We start from the raw sequence: 20670 nt of genomic DNA, 5'->3' as shown, positions 1-20670 counted from the left end.
GTGGTTTGTCACCTGCGTGCTGTTTCAGTGGGTGGCCATGTGCTCCTCCTAGGAGGGTGACCAGTGGAGTGTCTCTCTCTCTCCATCTTAAGAAAGCAGATCTGAACTTAGGCAACCCAATTCAGAGGAGCTGCTCTCTCAAGACCTTGCAAGAGAGTGCATGTGGGGGATGACTTCTTGGAGGCTAATCACATAGCAGTAGGGTTTAGTCAGTCTTGTGCAAGAGCTTGGTTTTAAAAATTAAGCAACAACAACCTTGCATTGCAGGGGGTTGGGGTCTCTTCCAACACAATTCTATGAGTCTATGAAAAACAACAAATGTGCTTTTGTTGTTTTGCAGGCTTATTTTACAATCATTATGACTGGAATCAAAATTAATAAAGAATCTCTCTCTCTCTCTCTCTCTCTCTCTCTCTCTCTCTCTCTCTCTCTCTCTCTCTCTCTCCGCCCCCACCCCCCAGTTAATTAGGGGTGGATTTCCTTCCATTACTTTGGAAACCTGATGAACTTACTCTCCCGCCTGGGGGTCCAGCACCTCCAGGTCCCCCCTTGGTTCCAGGATCACCACGACGGCCCTTAAAAAAAAGAAACAATGAAAGCAAACAAAACAAAAAGATCTTGAGCAAATGCTCTTCAAGCACACCCCCTGTCCTTTATTTGAGCTGAAAGAACTAGGCGTGTCTGAAGGATGGCTCCAACCTCTGTAGAAAGAGGGGCCCACTTCTCCCATTGCCATGACGCCCCCTTTCATGCAATGCTCTTGCCAGAGACGGGGCAGCGTCCGTAGCATTCAGACCCCACCTTGCACCCTTGATGTCATTAGGGATGCAAAAAGGTTCCTGCAAGTTACCCAGATAAATTGAACTATTTTTCGAGTCACCTGGCAAAATAGCTCACTTCTTCATGCTTAATTGCAAATCAAGTCTGGGGGGCTCCTCCAAGCGTGATCAGGTGAGGAAAGGCTGCGTAACTTCTCCTCTGTTACTTTTCTAGCTTAAAATCGTCCTTCCCAAGCTGCCTTTTCATCCACAGGGGATGCTATGGGGACTCAGTATCTTTCTTCCCATACATAGGTGAAAAATAGGCTTAGAGAGGAGGACTTTGAGCTGTAAAAGGACCAAGTAGGAGAGTAGCCTTTCTCGGCTTCTCCTCTCTCCTCCTTCTACTTCCACACAGCTAGGTTAAAAGAGTAAAGCAAACCTGAAGGACATAATTCTGTGCAACGTGTGGATTGACACTTATTGCAAGAAAGATAAAGAGTGGGTGAAAGTAAAAGCAAGAAACAATGCTTTCAATATTGTGAATATAATCCCACAAGTGGGGTGTTGGGTTTGTGGGAAAGGGAGACATAAATTCCTATACTAGCTTTGTGTCTGGTCCAGCCAAAGTTAAGCTCTTTCTAAAGCACAATTATTTCAATGAGAGAAATTTCAGGTTAAATTTAACTCTCCAACTGAAACCAAAGCATCTTAAAAGTGCTTTATGTGGGCTGGATCATGCCCTCTGTTAAAAGCACAATCAAATTAAATGTCAGCACATATCCAACTTCCTATTGGATGACATTTGGTTGCTTGCATACTGGAATGCACAGATCTGGCATGAATCTCAATCGCTGATTGTGAACAAATCCAATTTTAATATTGCTCTGGAAGATGGAGGAGTAAGAACCAATGCAACTGAAATCTGTGTCTTGGTGATGCATTTATGAGTGTAGTCAAGCAGTAGTAGCCTAGAATACTTGCCTGTATGCAAATCTTGCTATTGCGATAGATGATAGATAGATAGATGATAGATAGATAGATAGATAGACAGACAGACAGACAGATGAAGTAAGTGGGGTTAGAATCTTACAGGTTCTCCTTTGGGTCCAATAGTTCCAGGGCCACCTTTGGCTCCCTTTGTGCCAGGAGTGCCAGGAGATCCATTGGTGCCTTTTGGTCCCTTTGAAAAATAAAAGGAAACGGCATTAGAAGACCTTTGGGGAGAAGGGAAGGGCAAGGAAGGGAGGTGTCAGAGCACAGCCTACCTATAATGGGGCACAGACAGTACAAAGAGTCACATCTTATGCAGGATGGTGAGATCCATCTTAATCTTAGGCCCACTTTTGGCACAGAAACTGCTCTGGTCACACTGTACATTGATGACCTCTGTCAGCAGTGGAAGTGCATTCTTGCATTGCTGTTACCACTCTGAAAGAGTGGGTGCACAGCTTGGGGGTCCTCCTGGATCCTTTGTTGTCACTTGAGGCTCAGGTGGCCTCAGTGTCCCGGAGTGCCTTCCATCAGCTTCAGCTGGTGGTCCAGCTACACGCCTATCTGGACAAGGATAGCCTGACTACTGCTGCCTATGCTCCGATAACCTCAAGGTTAGATTACTGCAATGCGTTATATCTAGGGCCGCCTATGAAGATGCTTTGGAAACCTCAACTGGTGCAGAATTTGAACGCCAGTCCTGCTCACTAGGACAAGACAGTTTGAGCATCTTCCACTGATCCTGGCCAAACTGCATTGACTGCCAACTAGTTTCCAGGCCCAATTCAAAGGGCTGGTTTTGACCTATAAAGCCTTCAATGACTTGGGACCACAATACCTCAAGGACTGCCTCTCCCCATGTAATCTGGCCTGGACTCTGTGATCATCCTCTGAGGACCTTTCTCGTGTGTCACAAGAGGTCTGGAGGGTGGCAACATGAGGACGGGCCTTTTTCTGCCATGGCTCCCCGTCTGTGGAATGCTCTTCCCAGGAAAGTTAGTCTGATGCCTTCATTATACATTTTAGGTGCCAAGCAAAAACGTTCCTCTTCTTCCAGACCTTGGGCTGATTAACATATGATGCCCTTTTAAATGTGTTCATGTGTGTGGGGTGGGTGGGGCTGGGGGTGGAACTAGCCAAGTTTAGCTTATTCAATGCCTAGCATATTGCAGTTGCTATAAACGGAACAGAATCAGATCACTGCATGGAGAGTTTAATGCAATGCTGCCAATTTTCTCAATTCTTGTTCTGACAACTATGATAACAACAGGATAACTTCTGACTGTGGCCCAGAACTTCAAAGAGATCTAGCAGTTTTATAACATGCAGTGGTGGACCTACGTTTTGGGGGCCCCTGAAGCTTGAACTGTTATGGCGGTCTCTTCACAACCAGCAATGAGGTCTGGGTAACCCCTGTTATCTTCTTCAACGGGATCACCACTGATGGGTTTTTCCACAACAGATCACAACACCTTTACAAGATCTGTGCTACTGACTCTCAAACTTTGGGATTGTTGAAATACATACAACAAAAAAGCAATCAATTTAAGTCATGTGACTCAAATTGAGTCTACTAGCAATGTGGACTAAAATTGCTTCTGGGGCCCCTCCAGGAGTTTAAGCTTCATTAATTTCATAGTAGATCTGCCCCTGAGAGCATGTCTAAAATTTTAGGGGTACTGTCAGGGAACTGACATCGGAGCCAGAGGCAGAGGGAAGGCTCCCAAGTGATGCTGGAGAAGGACCCAGCAGGGAGAGAGGCAGCTCATCATCAGCTGGGGAAGGTAATCAGCGCAACACCAGGGACAAAGGGGGGCAGATGGGGGAATCGGCGAGAGGGCTCCAGGACTCCTCGCCGGACACCAGCGGGGAGAGGATGGGTCCTCCGCTACCCATGCCCACCCTGCGCAGAAGACTTCCGTGCAGGGAGAGTAGGAGGAGACTTGGCGTCAAACAGCTTTTATGCTGGAAAAGGTTTAAGAAACGCCCACTGACGGATTCTGCTAGCGACTGAGGCAGCCACGAAGTGAAGGGCTGCCCAGACAGAAAAGGTTTAACAAGGCAACATAGCCAGGAGTGGCGGCAACCCCTATAGTCATTACAGGTACATACCCGATTTCCTTTCTCTCCAGCCAACCCAGGCGGTCCGCTGCGACCAGGACGGCCAGGATCACCCTGATACAGAAGGAGTAAGCAGAAACAGAAGTAGTAAGAAATGGTCACAACAGCTCTACATCCACATAGATCAAAACTGAATTGTATGTGCAGCAGTATAAGCAGTCTGAAATTTTCCCCAAACCAATTTTGGGGGAATTCTGGTGCAAAATAGATGGCAACTACTATATATTCAGTGTTAGGTATTTGGCAATTGACATTAAATAGCTGATATTTTACACAGCTCCATTCTTACAGGTTCAAGAATTATGCATATACACTAGAAACACGCCAAACAGCCACAATAAATACCTGGGCAATTTTTAATAAAGCCTTCCAATCCGTTTGTAGCACTTTAAATGCTGTTATGCTGATCTGCCCACAATACCATCTACTTCTGAGTCATTTTCTTCTGAGGGCCAAACCACACCTTTATGCTGGGTGTGTGGTTTTTGTTTCATGTTGAAATTTTAGATGGGGGGGGTAGGGGTTGAATCAGGAACACCATGGTGCTGTTTTCAGGGCCGAAGGAAGACTAACCGGCACCCGGTGCGGGGTGTCGAGGGGCAGGGCAAACCGCCCTGTGCCGCCACACATGCACTGCCGGGAGGTTTGCCGATGGCGCCACTCTAGCACCATATGGACGGTGTCAAGATCCTCCGCACGTGGCTGTGGTGGCACGATGGAGGCAGCTCGCGTCGCCGCACCTGGAAGCGGCGGGGCGAGCCCCCCGCAGGGTACCTTCTTGTCACCCCCCCCCTCAGAGATGGCACCCAAGTTGGACCGCCCCCCTGCCCCCTTCCTCCACCACTGGCTCTTTTGAAAAATGCTTTCTCCCTGCAACATTTTCTCAATGACTCCTCTGCTTCCTCTGATTTTTTTGTTTTGCCTTGAGGGAGAAAACATAGGTACTTTTGTACTGTACCTGGTTTTTTTGCACCTACAGAGTTTCTGCTTTTTGTGTGTAAAACATTGTGTGTGTGTTTGTGCACATATACACGAAACACTGCCTGAATGCCCCGGTGCCTGCTCTAGTCCTCAATGACACCTAGAGATTGGCAGTAATGATAACAATTCTGTAACAGAACAGGATTTTCAATTCAAAATCAGAATTGGAAGTCAAATGCATGATTTTCAAGCAGTTATAAGACTTATCAATGCAGCCTTTGTTGAGCAGTTACCGTATTTTTCGCCCCATAGGACGCTCCGCCCCATAGGACGCACCTAGTTTTTTTGGGGGGAAATAAAGGAAAAAAAAATTCCCTTTATTTCCCCCCCAAAAGCAGGTCGGGGAAACAGAACCAGGTCGAGGAACAGCGGGATGGCGGCGCTGCGCCTCCCTGCTATCCCCCAAGCTTGTGGGGCTGGCCGATGTCTGCCCCGGCGAGGGGCGCTCTGCATCAGGGCGCCCCCCCTCGGGGCCGGCAACTCCGGGAACTCCGGCAAGGCTCCCCACGCTGCGGATGTCTGCCTGGCGAGGGGGGCGCTCTGCTTCAGGCCGCCCCGCCCGCCCGGCAGCAGGCTGCTATCCGCAGCGTGGGGAGCCTTGCCGGGAAGTCCAGCAAGGCTCCCCACGCTGCGGATGTCTGCCTGGCGCGGGGGGCGCTCTGCTTCAGGGCGCCCCGCCCACCGGGCGGCAGGCTGCTATCCGCAGCCTAGACATCCCTGCCGGACCTCCCATAGGGCTGCCTAGGCTGCGGATGTGTTCCTGAAGCCTGGAGAGCGAGAGGGGTCGGTGCGCACGGACCCCTCTCGCTCTCCAAGCTTCAGCAAAAGCCTGCATTCGCCCCATAGGACGCACCCAGATTTCCCCTTCATTTTTGGAGGGGAAAAAGTGCGTCCTATAGGGCGAAAAATACGGTACATTCTGCACAGAAATGCCAGAACGCTTTGTAATAGCACAATTTTATTTTATTTTTTACAAAAGGTGTGTCCGTTCCAAAAAGCCAGGATTCAATAAAAGAAGAAGAGTTCCACCGGATTAGGCCGAAGCTCATCTGCCTAGTCCAGCTCTTGGCTAAAGAGATGTTGCGGGGAAGACCTCCTCTGCTGTGTGCTTGCTGTGACTGGCACACCTGAATGCAGAAGCTTCACACAACTATCATGGCTGGTAGCCACTGACAAACCTCTTCCCCGGGGGAGGGGGGCTTTTCAAACCCCCCTTTAGAGCCACCTAAGACCATGGTCGTCACCACATCCACGGGTTATGTGAAACAGTGCCTTTTTCAAACTGGCTGACCCAGAGTTGTACTGTTTAAAGAGGGAGGGGGGAACCCCTCTTTACCCACCACCAATGTCTAAGTCTTTATCATGTCTCCCCACCCACAACCCCAAGGCCACCTTCCCCCAAAACTAAAGAAACCCAGACACAGGCTTTTCCGTGCGAGGAAGCAGCTCCTAACCAACCCTTCCGCCCAACATTTTGATTGCCCCTTTCTGCCCCTTTCCCATGTCCTTTTGTGATGGGGTGGCCAAATATTCATAGCACTGCACGATTGCCCTGGCTGCATATTGGGTGCACTTTTGGACCCTGCGGCACAAGGGGCTGCCTGTCTTGCAACACCTTCCGCTTATTCTCAGTGAGTCTGTGTCACTGCTGCCTTGAGTGTCTTTGAGGAAGGGTACAGACCTTGATCCCTTGGTCCCCAGGCAACCCTTGATCTCCAGCACCTCCAGGATAACCATCAGGGCCCTAGGAAGAAAGGCAAAGGTGAGCTGCTTCTTTTCTGAAAGCTCTGGCTTGTGGTGACATCTGCGCATGGAAAGCAATGGGCCACCTTCTGACAGAGAGGCAATTGCCTCTTCCCCCCCTGATGCCCACCTGCGTGGGAACCTCCCTGTCAGCTCCAGGAATGCATTCAGATGCAAATTAAAATAGGATCTACAGGTCTTCCTCCATTTGTTTTATTTCATAAAATTTATATACCACTTGATTGTAAAAAAACCAAAAAGATAAAACAACAGATTCAAGAAAAATTCACAAACCCTGTTTTTCAGTTAAAAAACAGATTAAAATTCACCTCAGCGTTTCTAAGCATCTGGGTTGGCCTGTCTAAACAAGAATGTTTTTAGCAAGGGCCAAAACCAAAGTGCAGGTGTTGCCACACTAAACGATCAATTTCTTACATCTGCAAAACGAGTATTATGTGGCACGTGTAGTAGTGCCAATTCTGCCGATCAAAGTGGTCATACAGAATCACAGAATCACAGAATCTTAAGACTTGGAGGGGACCCCAGGGGTCATCTAGTCCAACCCCTGGAATGCAGGAATCTCAGTTAAATCACCCATGCCAGATGGCCACCCAACCTCTGCTTAGAAACCTGCAAGGAAGGAAAGTCTGCCAAGTGGGGCACATGTGGCGTGAGGCAATAAAAAAACGCCCTTTTATTACCATTATTTATTTTATATTTGTTACTTGTGTGTTAGCTGCCATGTTACTTTACGCAGCATGCTCCAAGAAACACTGCGCCCCCCACCCCACTGCTGGAATGCACAAAGCCAAGATGAGAAAACATTCCTACCCTGTTGCCTGGGTCTCCTTTACAGCCAGGAGGTCCAATGCGCCCCAGTTTGCCCTGGAAAGATCACATGCAAAAACAAAGAAGTGAGAGACTGTGAACAGTAGAGAGAACTCTATAGATGGTTCATTCTCCTGGGGAAAGACATCCACTGGCTCGGGCAAGATGTAGCCCTGGGGGGTGGGGAGGGGGCTTTCAATTTCTCTCTCTCCCCCTTTGTATGAAACAGGAGGGAATTAGCTACTATGGGATGTGCCTGGCTTGTTTGGGGTGCTTTGAGGGAACTTAGGATCTTGCAGGTCTTGGGTTCCTATCACATGCCCCCCTCAGAATCCCAGAATGCCATGTCTTAAACCACAGAGCCTAGGACTTGCTGATCAGAAGGTCGGCGGTTCAAATCCCCGCGACGGGGAGAGCTCCCATTGCTCGGTCCCTGCTCCTGCCAACCTAGCAGTTCAAAAGCACATCAAAGTGCAAGTAGATAAACAGGTACCGCTTCGGTGGGAAGGCAAATGGCATTTCCATGCACTGCTCTGGTTTGCCAGAAGCGGCTTAGTCATGCTGGCCACATGACCCAGAAGTTGTATGCCGGCTCCCTTGGCCAATAAAGCGAGATGGGCGCCGCAACCTCAGAGTCGGCCACAACTGGACCTTTACCTTTAGGATCTTGCAGGTCTTGGGTTCCTATCACATGCCCCCCATAGAATCCCAGAATGCCATGTCTTGGTCCACATGGCCACATGGGGAAGGATGCCAGCAGTCCACCAGCACCCATCAGAGCTTTTGGCAGGTGAACCAAGGGGTCTTTTGGTGGGACAAGCCTGTTGGCAGGCTTTACTCTCCGTTGGCAGAGCAGCTCTTGCGAGCTGTGGGGTGGCAGCCATAGCGGTTTCCTTTTAAGCAACCCGTTGACTGTGTCTGATCCTTGAGTAGCCTTACCTTTTGCCCACTTGTGCCGTTCCGTCCAAACAAGCCAAAAGCCCCCTGAAAGAAAAGAAGCAGAGCGTGAGAAAGCTGCTCTCATCAGGAAAGCGGAGCTGGAATAATAGGTAGCAATCCAGGATTTGCCTTTACCTTTCGTCCATCTCCTCCAAACTCTCCCTGCAAACACAAGAAAGGGGGGGGGAGCAAACAATGTTGAGTCAAGCCTATTAAAATCAGCCACGCTGGCAGAACAGAATGGAAAATATATATATGTAATTCTTTGTTACTGAATTGATTATGATCCAAAAGCTAGCAAACAAGATTACATGCAAAGACCTCCCTAGATATTTAAGCAATCTGAACAAGCAGTTTCCCCTCACAGAATGCATTTTGTATACTGTTTACACGAATATATTATACACTAATAATTATGGACACTTTCCCCCAGGAAAGCATTGTTTTGTTGGAAAACGGCATCACAGAATTCAGATAAGTGTGAATTTTAAAGGATAGCTGTGTTCCAGTTCACATATAGTTTCAGAAAGTGCAAATCTGACAGAATTTAAATTTCTCCACCATCCTTTGCGGAGATTTAATCTGTCTACAATTTCCACCTTGGAACTGAGGCTCCAGCTGGGAGGTCCCATCTCTGTGCTTTTCTTATTTTCCCCCTCCCCTCCTCTTTTGTAAAACATCTCACTAGATGAAGAGTTCTGGAGCACTTGAAAGCTTGCCACTAATCTTGTGACATTTTGGCTGGTTTGAATAAAATCACAATATGCGTCCCATAATTTTCTGAATGTAGTATATAAAATAGCTTACCTTTTCTCCTTTTAGACCATGAATACCCTATAGAAGGAACAAAAAATGTACATTGTGTTAATGTTTGTTGATACGTGTGACATCGATTTAGAGTTCTGGCTTTGATATAGTATCATATATTTCATGTATATATGATCATATATTTCCTGAAAAAGTTCTAAGTGGTTTCTAGAGATAGATAGATAGATAGATAGATAGATAGATAGATAAGACATATTTGTTTGCAATGAAGCAGAGCTTTTATTACCCAGAAGCACCATCAAAAGCCTTTAGTCATGCCGGCCCATGTCCCTTTTGCCTGACAGAATTTACAGAAAGAATTTATTTTAGGGACTCTCTGCAAAGTGTAAGGGCATTAAGCCATCATCAGTTACTTGGAAAACTATGCATCCAAAACTTTTTAGACAAGGGCCGGTAGTGACTGGGCAGAATAGTGTTTCACATTAATGCAGACACCAAATGCCCATGCTGGCAGCCTCAATATTCATAATTTAAATAATAACACACAACCTATTGGCCTTATTATATTATATTGGATTACAGTGGTGCCTCGCAAGACGAAATTAATTCGTTCCGCAAGTTTTTTCTTCTTGAGAGTTTTTCGTCTTGCGAAGCACGATTTCCCATAGGAATGCATTGAAAATCAATCAATGCGTTCCTATGGAGACCGTCCAGGGACAGAGGGGAAGCACCGCTCTGTCCCCTCTTTTGAAGCAAGGGGCTGCGGGGAGAAGATAGCTTCTCCCCGCCGCCCCTTGCTTCAAAAGAGGTCCGGGGACAGCGGGGAAGACCCGCTGTCCCTGGAGCTTGCGGGGCAAGCTTCGTTTTGCGAAGCAAGCCCATAGGGAAATTCGTCTTGCGAGGCAACTCGAAAACGAAAAAACCTTTCGTTTTGCGAGCTTTTCGTCTCGCGAGGCGTTCGTCTTGCGGGGCGCCACTGTATATATAACTATATGCTAGCTATATATATAATCCAACAGACAAGCAGCCCCAACCAGTGCAGCTATGGCTAGCCCTGCTTTCCCCAGCCAAGCCAGGCAAGTTGCTTCTGCTTCCGGCACTCGTCCGCGGCAGTCAGCCTCGTGGTCTGGATGCTTCATCAATGCTGCAGGTGTGCAGTTATCACCACATGGCATTTTCTACCACTAGTCCTTTGCACTAGTAGCCGGTTGCCTTTCCCCTGTCCTCTGAGTGCCTCTGGGTCAAACACTGTGGCCCCAGATGAAGGGTTAATCCGACAACTGGTGAGCCGCTAGCTAAAATGGAAAAAAAAATATGGCAGAAGGATAAACAGATGCAAATCTTTTACCTTGGGACCTGGATATCCAATTGGACCTTCAATTCCTGGGTCACCCTATATTTAAAAAGACAAACAGCATTATTAGTTGCAATAATTTAAACAGTATATTAAGACTGCCATCCTATACACATTTATCCGGGAGTAAGTCCCACTGAGCTTTGGAAAGGACATGTACAGGATTGCCCTGTTAGAGATTTTCAAATCATTATGTCCTTCATTACTGCAAGAGGCAAACACTGAAGTTTTACTGCTTCTGTTTTATAATGGTGAAATGAAACCGCTAAGATACTTGGACATTGTTTTAAAGAGAGGTTTCAATATGCTGCTTTAGCAGTTTCAAATATCAAATATCAACCCCTAAACAGGTGTTCAAATTGGAATATTACTCCATATGATCCTGAACATTTAAATATTCAATGTCAAAACTCACCCCAGTGGCTAATGGAGTAGGAAGGGAGTCCTCCTATTTTTTTCAGCTACTCACCTGTCGTCCTTTTAGCCCAGGAACACCTGGCACCCCCATGTTGCCCTTTGCACCCTAAAAGCAAATAAAACAATAAAACAAATTAGAGCACTATGTCTTGCATTCCCCCCACTGCAATAGAAGGGCAATTTCAGCAGTTTTCAGGGACAAAAATGTTTGTGCTAGGCAACCCCTCATGGAAATTTGGAAGGAAATAACAATGTCTCTTTAACTTTTTCCATCCCAAAGGGTACTACCTTATATCAGGTTTTTTTCTTCTTCTCCCCCAACTTACAGTGTGTGTTTGTGTGCATGTGTGTGTGTGTGGGGGGGAGTCAAGATCAGGACTGCACTGAGAGTGGAGAGTATATTTAATCTTTTGATCCCCACAAAAATAAATAAAGCTGTATTCTGTTTAATTTGGTTGATGAATTGGGTTGTTGATCACTGGATAAAGTGGGAAAATGAATAAATATATTTGTAATTATAAATGAAGTGTATATTTCATACCTTTCTGAGCTGATTAATTGGTCTGATCAGTGGGTGTATTGGGGAAATGAATGAATGAATATTTAATACTTTTGGAATTAATAACTTACATGGGGGAAATAAATGAATTTTTGCAGCCTTCTTTGATTTTGGCACATTTGCAGATTCATTTAAAAGCATTGCTGGGTTCATAAACATTTTCCCCCACATCATGTATGGTATTTTCTTAATTAACAGAGACTTAAATTATAACAATTAGCATGTAGGAATCTTCAGAAATATTTGAGGTTAAAAGGAGGTTCCTCACACTTGCAAAGGCACACAATTCTGTCAGCATATGCACATTTCCTACAGGCTGTTGGAGATACTAGCTGGGAAATGTACAAAATTCCCTGTTCATGGAAGGATTATGGGCACATTCTCCATAAGGCCTAGTGAATGTGCACAATGGCTAGTTATTACAGACCTCCCCAAGGGTCCCTATTTTCCAGGGACGTCTTTGATTTAGAGAAGCCATCCCGGTTTCTGATTTGATCCCAATTTCTCCCGTTTTTCCTTAAGATGTCCCTATTTTCATCAGAGAAATGTTGGAGAGTATGTGATTATACACACTGACCAGTCAAAGAACAATTGGTCTAATCATTTAACACTCTGCAGCTCAGTAGTGGTCAACTGAACTTTGTCCAAAAGTGGAGTTTTGTCCGGGGGCATTTAATTTGTGGGAGGAGCCCCTGCCTACCTGCTACAAGGAGGGAGGGAATCTGCTTCAAAGAAAGCTTTTGCTAAGTGCTGGAAGACAGTTTCTGCACTCCAGTCCGGAGTGGGGAGGGGAGAGACTGTTTCTGCCAGGACCCCTTAGGACAGTGGTGGCAAACCTTTTAGAGACCGAATGCCCAAACTGCAACCCAAAAGCCACTGATTTATCGCAAAGTGCCAATCTGGGGGGTAATGCAGGGAGAGTTGTTGAGCTTTTTTTGGGAGGAGTAGCCCGGCGTTAGGGATGCAGGTGGCGCTGTGGGTTAAATGGGATGTGTCTGGCTTGTTTGGGGTGTTTTGAGGGAACTTAGGATCTTGCAGGTCTTGGGTTCCTTTCACGTGCCCCCCTCAGAATCCCAGAATACCATGTCTTAAACCACAGAGCCTAGGACTTGCTGATCAGAAGGTCGGCGGTTTGAATCCCCGCGATGGGGTGAGCTCCTGTTGCTCGGTCCCTGCTCCTGCCAACCTAGCAGTTCGAAAGCATGTCAAAGTGCAAGTAGATAAATAGGTACCACTCCGGCGGGAAGGTAAACGGTGTTTCTGTGCGCTGCTCTGGTTCGCCAGAAGCAGCTTAGTCATGCTGGCCACATGACCCGGAAGCTGTACGCTGGCTCCCTCGGCCAATAAAGCGAGATGAGCGCCGCAACCCCAGAGTTGGTCACAACTGGACCTAATGTTCGGGGGTCCCTTTACCTTTACCTTTTACCCCGGCCTTGTTGAGCTTATTTCTGCACTTTATGTATAATATTTTCAAAATAAATAGTTACCTTTCTTAAATTACCGATTTACTAAAGTTCAAGAAAACACAAATTGCCTCCAGAAAATGTAGAATTATATACATGCTACTTAAGAGGCAATTCAAAGGCTTGAATAACTTTTGGAAACTTGGAGAGGTTTTAATAAGTGGTCTTTGCTCTCTGCCGTAGTGCTGAAAGGAAGAATCCTATATTTGCATTATTGGGGGTGGGGGGTGGGGTGGGAGTGAGAAATATGGTCTTGTGGCACTTCCGGGTTGGCGCCATCGCCGAATGGCGGACTCCCTCCGAGCTCCGGAGGGAGTCTGCTCGGCAGGGGCTGGGTCCTACCGCGCCGGCGACGCGGGGACCCTTAAAAACCACGGGCACGGAGCCCGTGGACATGGGTGACTCGGCTGGCACCATTAGCGCCCTCCCGACTCGTGAAGGAGCCTTTTTAAAGGCTACGGAACGGGTGCCGGGGAGTGGCATGGTGCTGTGAGTCCTCTGCTTTCCCTGCCGAGCGAAGCCGCATGCCATTCGACGGAGAGCGCTGACTTCTTCTATTGAAAATTCGGACTATAAACAACAACCCGTGAGTAATTTGGAAACCGGGTTTAAAAGGAGAAAAAAAGAATTTTTTTTTCGGATTCGGCACGAGCGGGGAGATCCAAAAAGGAAGTCAGTCCCCCCCCTATTGTAAACATTCTAAAACAAGGATTGGGTAACCAAGGTCGAGAGAGAAGCGTATTTCTGTTTAAAAAATATTAATTCCACGATGGGAAATTATAAGAACTGTGCTGGAGGAGAAGAGTGGAGGGTGAGAATGAAAATGTAACCCCCCCAGGGAACCGGGGCGATTTGTGAGAGAGCCTGGTGGAGAGAGACGGAGACTTTGACAGCTGTCAAAGTAGCTGTCAAAGTTGGAGAATATAAAGAGGACTTTGCTATGAGGACTTTGCTGGTTAATTTTGCTACAATTTGCTACAATTTGGATATAAACTGTTGAAAATAAGGAATAACAATTTGACTTTTGGATCAGAGGAAACAAAGTTACTACAATCCCCCTAGAGGGGTTTCGGGACATTACAAGAACGATCGTAAGTGGAAAAATACTCTTGGAATCGTACAGGACTTGTTATCTCCTGGGAAAGCTGCAAAACTGAAACAGTGTTTCGTCTACAGAGGTGTTTATATTAAAGGAGACAATAGAATTTTCTATTGAAGAAAGGAAGGGACTGGACGTAAGTTTTTGTTCCTGAACAACAACAACCTCTGTAGAGGTACCAAATTTCTGAATTAGAACGTTTTAGCAGCGGAACAGGACAAGAAATCTGAGAAAGTGAGAGAAAAAAGAACAAAGGACTGATTACGACTTGGAAAGAACAAGGGGGGCGCTATAAAGACCAAGGAAACTAAAGGCCCTCTGGGGGCCTCTTTTAAGTTAAACATCATTTAAAAAAAAATTTAAAAAAAACAACCGGCAAGGTGGAACTGGGGAAAAAATTGGCCATGGATTTGAGATCTCCAGGCTGACAAATAGACAGAATGATGGATATGGGGAATTCAAACCGGGGAAGGGGGGGGGGGAGATTTGGAATCCAAAGGCTGTGCAACTATTTTTTGAATCTTTTTATATCCTTTATTTTTTATATCTTTTTATATCTTCTTGTATACCACTTTATTTTGATTGGACGTGTTTATTAAAAAAGGGAATTCGTGGAAGGAAACTGGGGTGGACTTTGGGGAATTTTTTTTTTCTGTTAATGATGAGGGATGGCGGAATGATTGTATAATTTAAATTGAATAGTGGGTTAAACAAATTAAGCTTTAAATTGGGAGTAAGAGCTTGTAGAACTAAATTAATGAAAGGGGAATACAGTTGGGAGGGGGATGGGGGAGTCCCAGAAAGTTGGCAATGAAAGTAAGGTTTTAAGTGTGTTTTATTTTTCTTTTTTATTTGTATTTCTATCTTTTGTGTTTTGGAAACTTTAATAAATATGATTTTTTTTTTAAAAAAGAAAGAAATATGGTCTTGTGGAACCACTGCTGTATCTTGCGTGTTACCAAGCCAGGAGGTATGGCCGCAACAGCGTTACATCCAGCAATTGGCCTACTTTCCCCCACTCTTGACTATGGCAGGCATCTCAATTTCCTTACGCTCTTCACAACCACGGTCTCACAGCGCAACATAGCACTCTGGGACACAAGGTCCCCCTCTCCTCAGGGTGTTTTAATTTTAATTTTTGCTAAGTGTGAGGCCAAGAGAAGCAACGAAGGCTTACACAGTCACGACAGCAACCTGATTGGGCGCTTGGATGAGCAGCAGAAAAAGGGGAGTTCAAACCCCACCAAGCCTGGGGGGGGGGAGTGCCACCGCTCACCACCTGCAGGGGAATTCGCAACAGGAACCAAAGGAGGGCGACTGCAGGGACTCAAGCCCCCACCTGGCTTGTCCTCATTGCTTTAGAGTACTTTCCAGGTGGAAAGACAGGAGGGCTTAACCTCTTCCTGGAGCACGGGCTGCTTAGCGCTGCTGCCCCAGGAAAGGTTTGCTCGGGAAGAGGTGAGTTGCGCGGAATTCAAGCGCACGCGAGGGAGCAGGTCCCGGAGGAAGAACTGTGAGGGGAGAGACTCCATCAGGCAAGGCCTCTTTCCACCTGTTGAATGTTACTTTTTTGATGTCGGTTGCCTATTTTTAAAGTTTTATTATCACATTTTTGTATTGCATTAGATTGTTATAAGATGTACATTTTTTGTTTCTTCAGCTTGTAAACTGCCTTGAGTATTGTAAGATAAAAAGATGATAAACAAATTAAAAAATGATGATGACGACGTGTTTCCGTGTCTCGCACAGCGCAACTGTGCGCAACTTTGTGCGGAAACACCCCCAGAGAAACGAGTGAAAGCACCGCCGGGCACTTCGAAGACGCCTTTTCCACCCTCCCAGCCCTGTTTGCGGCTTCGTTTCCCCTGGGGACGAGAGAGGGGCGCAACCACCCCACACTCTCTCCCCTCAGGCTCCACCTTCTCGGGAAAGGAGCAACTGACCCCTTCTCTCTCACTCTTCCCTACACAAAACTTTGTCCTCCGGCAACTGTGCGGGCAGCGCCACTTCCTCTCCCTGCAGGCCAGCCTGTGGTGGAGCTGGTGGCGGGTGCGAAACTCTGGGGAGCGTTTCCGGCCCACATCGGCGTAGGGGTGTGTGTGTGCTCAACTCCCCCCCCCCCGATGCTGCTGTGGCTGGTGCGCACTATACGGAGCATTTCCCACCCACTGTGGTGTGTGTGGGGGGGGAGTGGCTGTCACCTTTGCAAACCACAAAAAACGGACCTGATGGGGTGATGGTGCAAGTGTCCACAGAGAGGGCACTGTGTGCAATAGGTTTGCCAGCACTGCCTTAGGATAAGTCTGGACCCCGCCAGTGGTTTGTGGCTCCTGGGTTAGGAATCACTACCAGATTGAACTATGTCATTCAACTTACCTTTTGTCCCCGAAACCCCTTTGGGCCAGGTGGGCCTGCAATTTCTAGGCAGCTCATTTTGTAGCACTGAAATAAATCCAAACAAAAATTAAATGAACTTTCATAGCTGAGAAGTTGATTAAATTTCTACACTGTGATAAAAATAAAGAGACCCTCACCCCAAATCTAATGAATCCCAGCGGTCTACTGAATGACTCTGGGGACTCTCTATCTCATTCACAGAATAATTTGTTAAGAAGTCTGTAGCAGCAGTTAAAGCAAACGATATGTGCCAGGTATTATTGTGCTCAAAGAGAACCCAGCTAACCCTCCCTCCAGGCCCCTCATGTGGTAACAGGGAACATCTGTAGCAGGAGCTTTTCGTATCCACAGAGGCTTTCCGTGCAACTCAGAAGCCTGGGAGCCTCCATGGGCACAAAAAACCCACACCTCCCACTGCAGTTCAGGTGAGGGGCTGGGAGAATTCCTGTTAAGAAGTCTGTAGCAGCAGTTAAAGCAAACGATTTGTGCCAGGTATTATTGTGCTCAAAGAGAACCCAGCTAACCCTCCCTCCAGGCCCCTCATGTGGTAACAGGGAACATCTGTAGCACCTCCCTCCCTCCCTCAGCCTGTGCGGAGGGAGAGCCAGAGAGAGGCATCGCTCCTGCGCGGCGGGAGAGGGAGCAGCCGGAGCGATGCCCCAAACGAGCTGAATTCCGAGCGAGGGACTGAGGGGGGAGGGAAAAAACTTTCACTTTCGTGCGTCCCTCCTGGCGTGACGCTGCGCGCTGACGTCACGGGGCGGGGCTTTAATGGTGGTGTGCCGCGAGATTTTTTTTCAGTAAACAGGTGTGCCGTTGCCCAAAAAAGTTTGGGAAACACTGGTCTAGGCAGCCTGCTCTCCCCATCTTCCCCTTGTGCATCATAAATGCCTGACGAGGCCTATGGAATTAGGCAAATTTGCAGCCCACTCCTGTAGATGTTTTATTTAAAACCACTCCCACCAAGTTAAATAGAATTTGCTCCAGTCCTAAGTAAATATGCCTGGGTACTGCTGCCCTTCTATGGAGCCCCAGTTGCTCTTTTGAGCACTGTAATTTTGTCAACAATTGAAATGCTATTATTCGGGAAAGAATCTGTACTTACCTCTCCATAGGCTTCGTGTTTCTGTTGGGAGGAAAAAGATTTTTAAATATTAACTGAGTTAATTCTAGGAAGAAGAAAACCGAGACAGCGCTTTCCTCTGCATATTCTCTCTGTGTCCTCTGGGCAAACATGGATTTTGGCACCTCACCTGGGCATCATTGGTGAGGCACCTCAGCCCCTCCCTTGGTAAAAGCAGCTCTCCAGTTTTTAGCATTGCAAATAAATGCTTTTGCGCATGTTCTCTGACAAAGGGCCAGAAATCAGGGAGGGACATTTCAGTGATTACGGATGCCTCTCCTTTACCTCCTTGCTTCTGCCCTCTCTTGCTTGCCCCTAGAGGTTGTCTTCGCATCTTTTCCTCACTTTGCCAGCGGCCATTGTGTTTTGAAAGCAAATCCCAGACACTCAAAATGTGAATTCTGAAGGCAGAATAAGCTATACAAAGTAGAAGGAAAGACTTGGTGGTGGGGTCACAGCTCAGTGGCAGAGACCATGATTTGCCTGTAGAAGCCCCAGGTTCAATCCCAGGAAAAAGTAATCAGGGCGCAGGGCCAGAGACCTTGGGGAGCCACTGCCAACAGCCTCAGAATAAAACAGGATACATGCAAATCTATTCAGTTTGCACGGCCTGTGCAGAATTTGATTTTTTGGAGATCGGCTCCAAACCTGTGAGTGGGTAGGGCCGGGTTGTGGACAGGTCGCCTAGCCTCCTGCCTCAGTGTGGGGGCGGGGCAGCATCCTGCATCACACTAGGGGAGACCCCAGCCATGTCAGGTTGCCAGGCGGCCAATCAGGTTGCTTGGGGGTGTGGCCAGGGCCAATTTAAGCCGTGGTGCGACTCTGAGGCTTCCCTTTCAGTCTCGCACTGAGGATCCCCCAGCCTTTTCCAGGTTGCGTCACTGGCCTTGCTATGGACTTTGGTTGGTTGCTGTTGAGGGGCCTGGTAGGTCTTTTTCCACTTGGCAAATTGGCACCAGCCACTTGGTTTTCGCCTACCTCATAGCAATTGTCACACCTTTGTAAGGTTTGGCGGGTAGGCATTGGAATAGCAATGTGTGGAAGAGGAAAGGTGTGGCCATCACCTGCCCCTCCATGAATAAGGGTATTCCATTAAAGGAATCTGGGGGTGTGGATCTCCTCCGTCGGGAACCCAGGGGTCCCCTACTGGTAGTTTACCCTTATCAGACTTCCCCCGAATAATATGAGACGGGAAATAAAGCTGGGCTCCTCCTCACGCTTGCCTGTCATTTCAGCAGCACCACTCTAACCCAGAGGCAGGAGGCTTGGCTCATTCCCCAGCCACTGCAACCAAGGGGGACACCGGGCTGGTAGGGCCAGGGACACCCCGATGGATGTACAGATCGTGCAACCCCCAAGTGAGGACAGCAGCCTAGAACGCTGGCCGAATGTGGGGCTGTGGAAATCCAGTGATGTTTTTTGCTCCAATTTTTGTGGTTGGCATGGCTTCCAGCTAAAGGACTTGAGCTGAATAATTTTATCACACTACAGGTTTTAAGAAGGCTGCATGCTTGGTGTTATGCTTAAATTACTGATGGAGCAAGCCCATAAATCTAGGAAGCCTCAATGACCACTGGCTCTTAGTTGGTTACTGGGGGCTTGGAAAGGCATTCCTTGTACTTTGGAGGAGCTAGGCTCCTTTGGGTGGGAGGGCAGGATAGAAATTTAATACAATCCATAAAGCTTCTGCTTTGATATCCAGCCCGGACAATGCAAACTGCCTGAAGCTAAATAGTATTTCAAGAAATTGCATTATTCCCCCCCACCCCACCCGAGAGAGATCCATTCTTACCATAACTTGGATGATCCTATCAATGGTATTGGTATCTATCTCGGTGGTTGATTCTTGTCTGATAGGATCCATCTTTGTGATGGCGTAATTGCTCCGGTAAAGCTCCAGCGGGGGGTTGGCAATCTCTCGCAGCCCCTGCTCAAAGATGTTGTGGCTGGGGGCCACTGCAAAGAGCCTGATCCCTGCGTCTCGGGCTCTTTCAGCTTGCAGCTTCATCCCTCCACAGGGACTCCCTGTCACATGGCCATCAGTGATCACAATGGCATAATTGACAGCCCCAGGGGATGGATTGGACAGGATCTGTGCTGTCATGTTGGAGATAGCACAATCTGTGAAGGTGCCCCGACCAATGTACTGAACACTCTCCAACCGATCACGGTAGATCGTCTTGCTGTTAGTGAACTCGCTGTATATTTTCACCACATCTGAAAAATGGAGTCCTGCAAATTGCCAGTTGATGGACACTTGGCTCTGGTAGAGCTCATTCTCCAGCTTTGTGATGAATTCAGGGATGAAGCTCTTCATATGGGTCACTATACTCCCCAAAGGTGCAGTCTGCAGCGCAATACTCTCAGATGTGTCAATCACAAAATACACCCTGATGGGACAGTCAGTTTGATCTGTATAGAAACAGCAAAGAAAAGTGTGCTGATGCAACCACATCAGTCATACCAAGGCTTCTCAGAGGTCTCTATGAGGCCTGAACACTTTGGACTTGTGCCCTTAAAAACAATCACATCCTCAGGGCACAGGATGGGAAATACCTGGCTTGGAGCTCAACCTTGAATTCAACTTGGGATCAGGGCTTTTTCCCTAGTCAGAACTTGCTGGAACACAGTCCCAGCCCCTCTCAGGTGGGCACCATTGCCATCACATTTTCGAGAAAAATAGCACTTCTTGGGATTATAGTCAGTCACAAACTGAATGTGAGTTAGCAGTGTTCTGTGGCTACAAAAGAGGGTCTGCAATGATTAATTAATAGTTTACAAGTCACAGGAAGTGGCTTCATTCTGCCACCAGAAGGAGACTCCCTGGGCTCAGCTATACAGCTGTGAATAAACATTTTAAATGTGTTGAAAAGTGCAATATACAATTGTGGCACTAGATGGCGACAGTGAACTATGGAAAAATTCAATGTATTTTTCAAAACGGTTTTTGAAAAAGCATTTTCACAGTGTTTTTTATATGTGTGTAAAGTCCACCACTATCTCTCAGTGAAGCTCCAAATCGAATAAATGGGTGACAACATGGAAAATGAGGTTCCAAGTAAGTAATAGTGGTGGTCAGTGAGGTGAGATGGAAAGGAATAAGTTAGCCACTGTGAGCCAAGCAAAG

At 47.2% G+C, this 20670-nt stretch overlaps 1 protein-coding gene across 2 annotated transcripts in view; it reads right to left on the bottom strand.

Moving 5' to 3' along the window:
• COL6A2 (collagen type VI alpha 2 chain) overlaps positions 1 to 20670 on the bottom strand; it is a 46008-nt gene that overhangs the window by 21759 nt on the left and 3579 nt on the right. For both annotated transcript variants that reach the window (XM_081206848.1, XM_081206849.1), the window contains exons 3-15: positions 19336 to 19955; positions 17526 to 17546; positions 16400 to 16465; positions 10955 to 11008; positions 10480 to 10524; positions 9171 to 9197; positions 8499 to 8525; positions 8364 to 8408; positions 7428 to 7481; positions 6535 to 6597; positions 3864 to 3926; positions 1852 to 1941; positions 513 to 575 (exon numbers count right to left, since the gene is read on the bottom strand). In XM_081206848.1, coding sequence (XP_081062974.1) covers positions 513 to 575; positions 1852 to 1941; positions 3864 to 3926; positions 6535 to 6597; positions 7428 to 7481; positions 8364 to 8408; positions 8499 to 8525; positions 9171 to 9197; positions 10480 to 10524; positions 10955 to 11008; positions 16400 to 16465; positions 17526 to 17546; positions 19336 to 19955 — 1238 coding nt within the window. The remainder of the gene's footprint in view (positions 1 to 512; positions 576 to 1851; positions 1942 to 3863; positions 3927 to 6534; positions 6598 to 7427; positions 7482 to 8363; positions 8409 to 8498; positions 8526 to 9170; positions 9198 to 10479; positions 10525 to 10954; positions 11009 to 16399; positions 16466 to 17525; positions 17547 to 19335; positions 19956 to 20670) is intronic.

This window comes from Podarcis bocagei, assembly GCF_964188305.1.
Source record: "Podarcis bocagei genome assembly, chromosome: 1".
In the NCBI taxonomy this organism is placed as follows: domain Eukaryota; kingdom Metazoa; phylum Chordata; class Lepidosauria; order Squamata; family Lacertidae; genus Podarcis; species Podarcis bocagei.
This window is presented reverse-complemented; position numbering and strand designations above follow the sequence as displayed.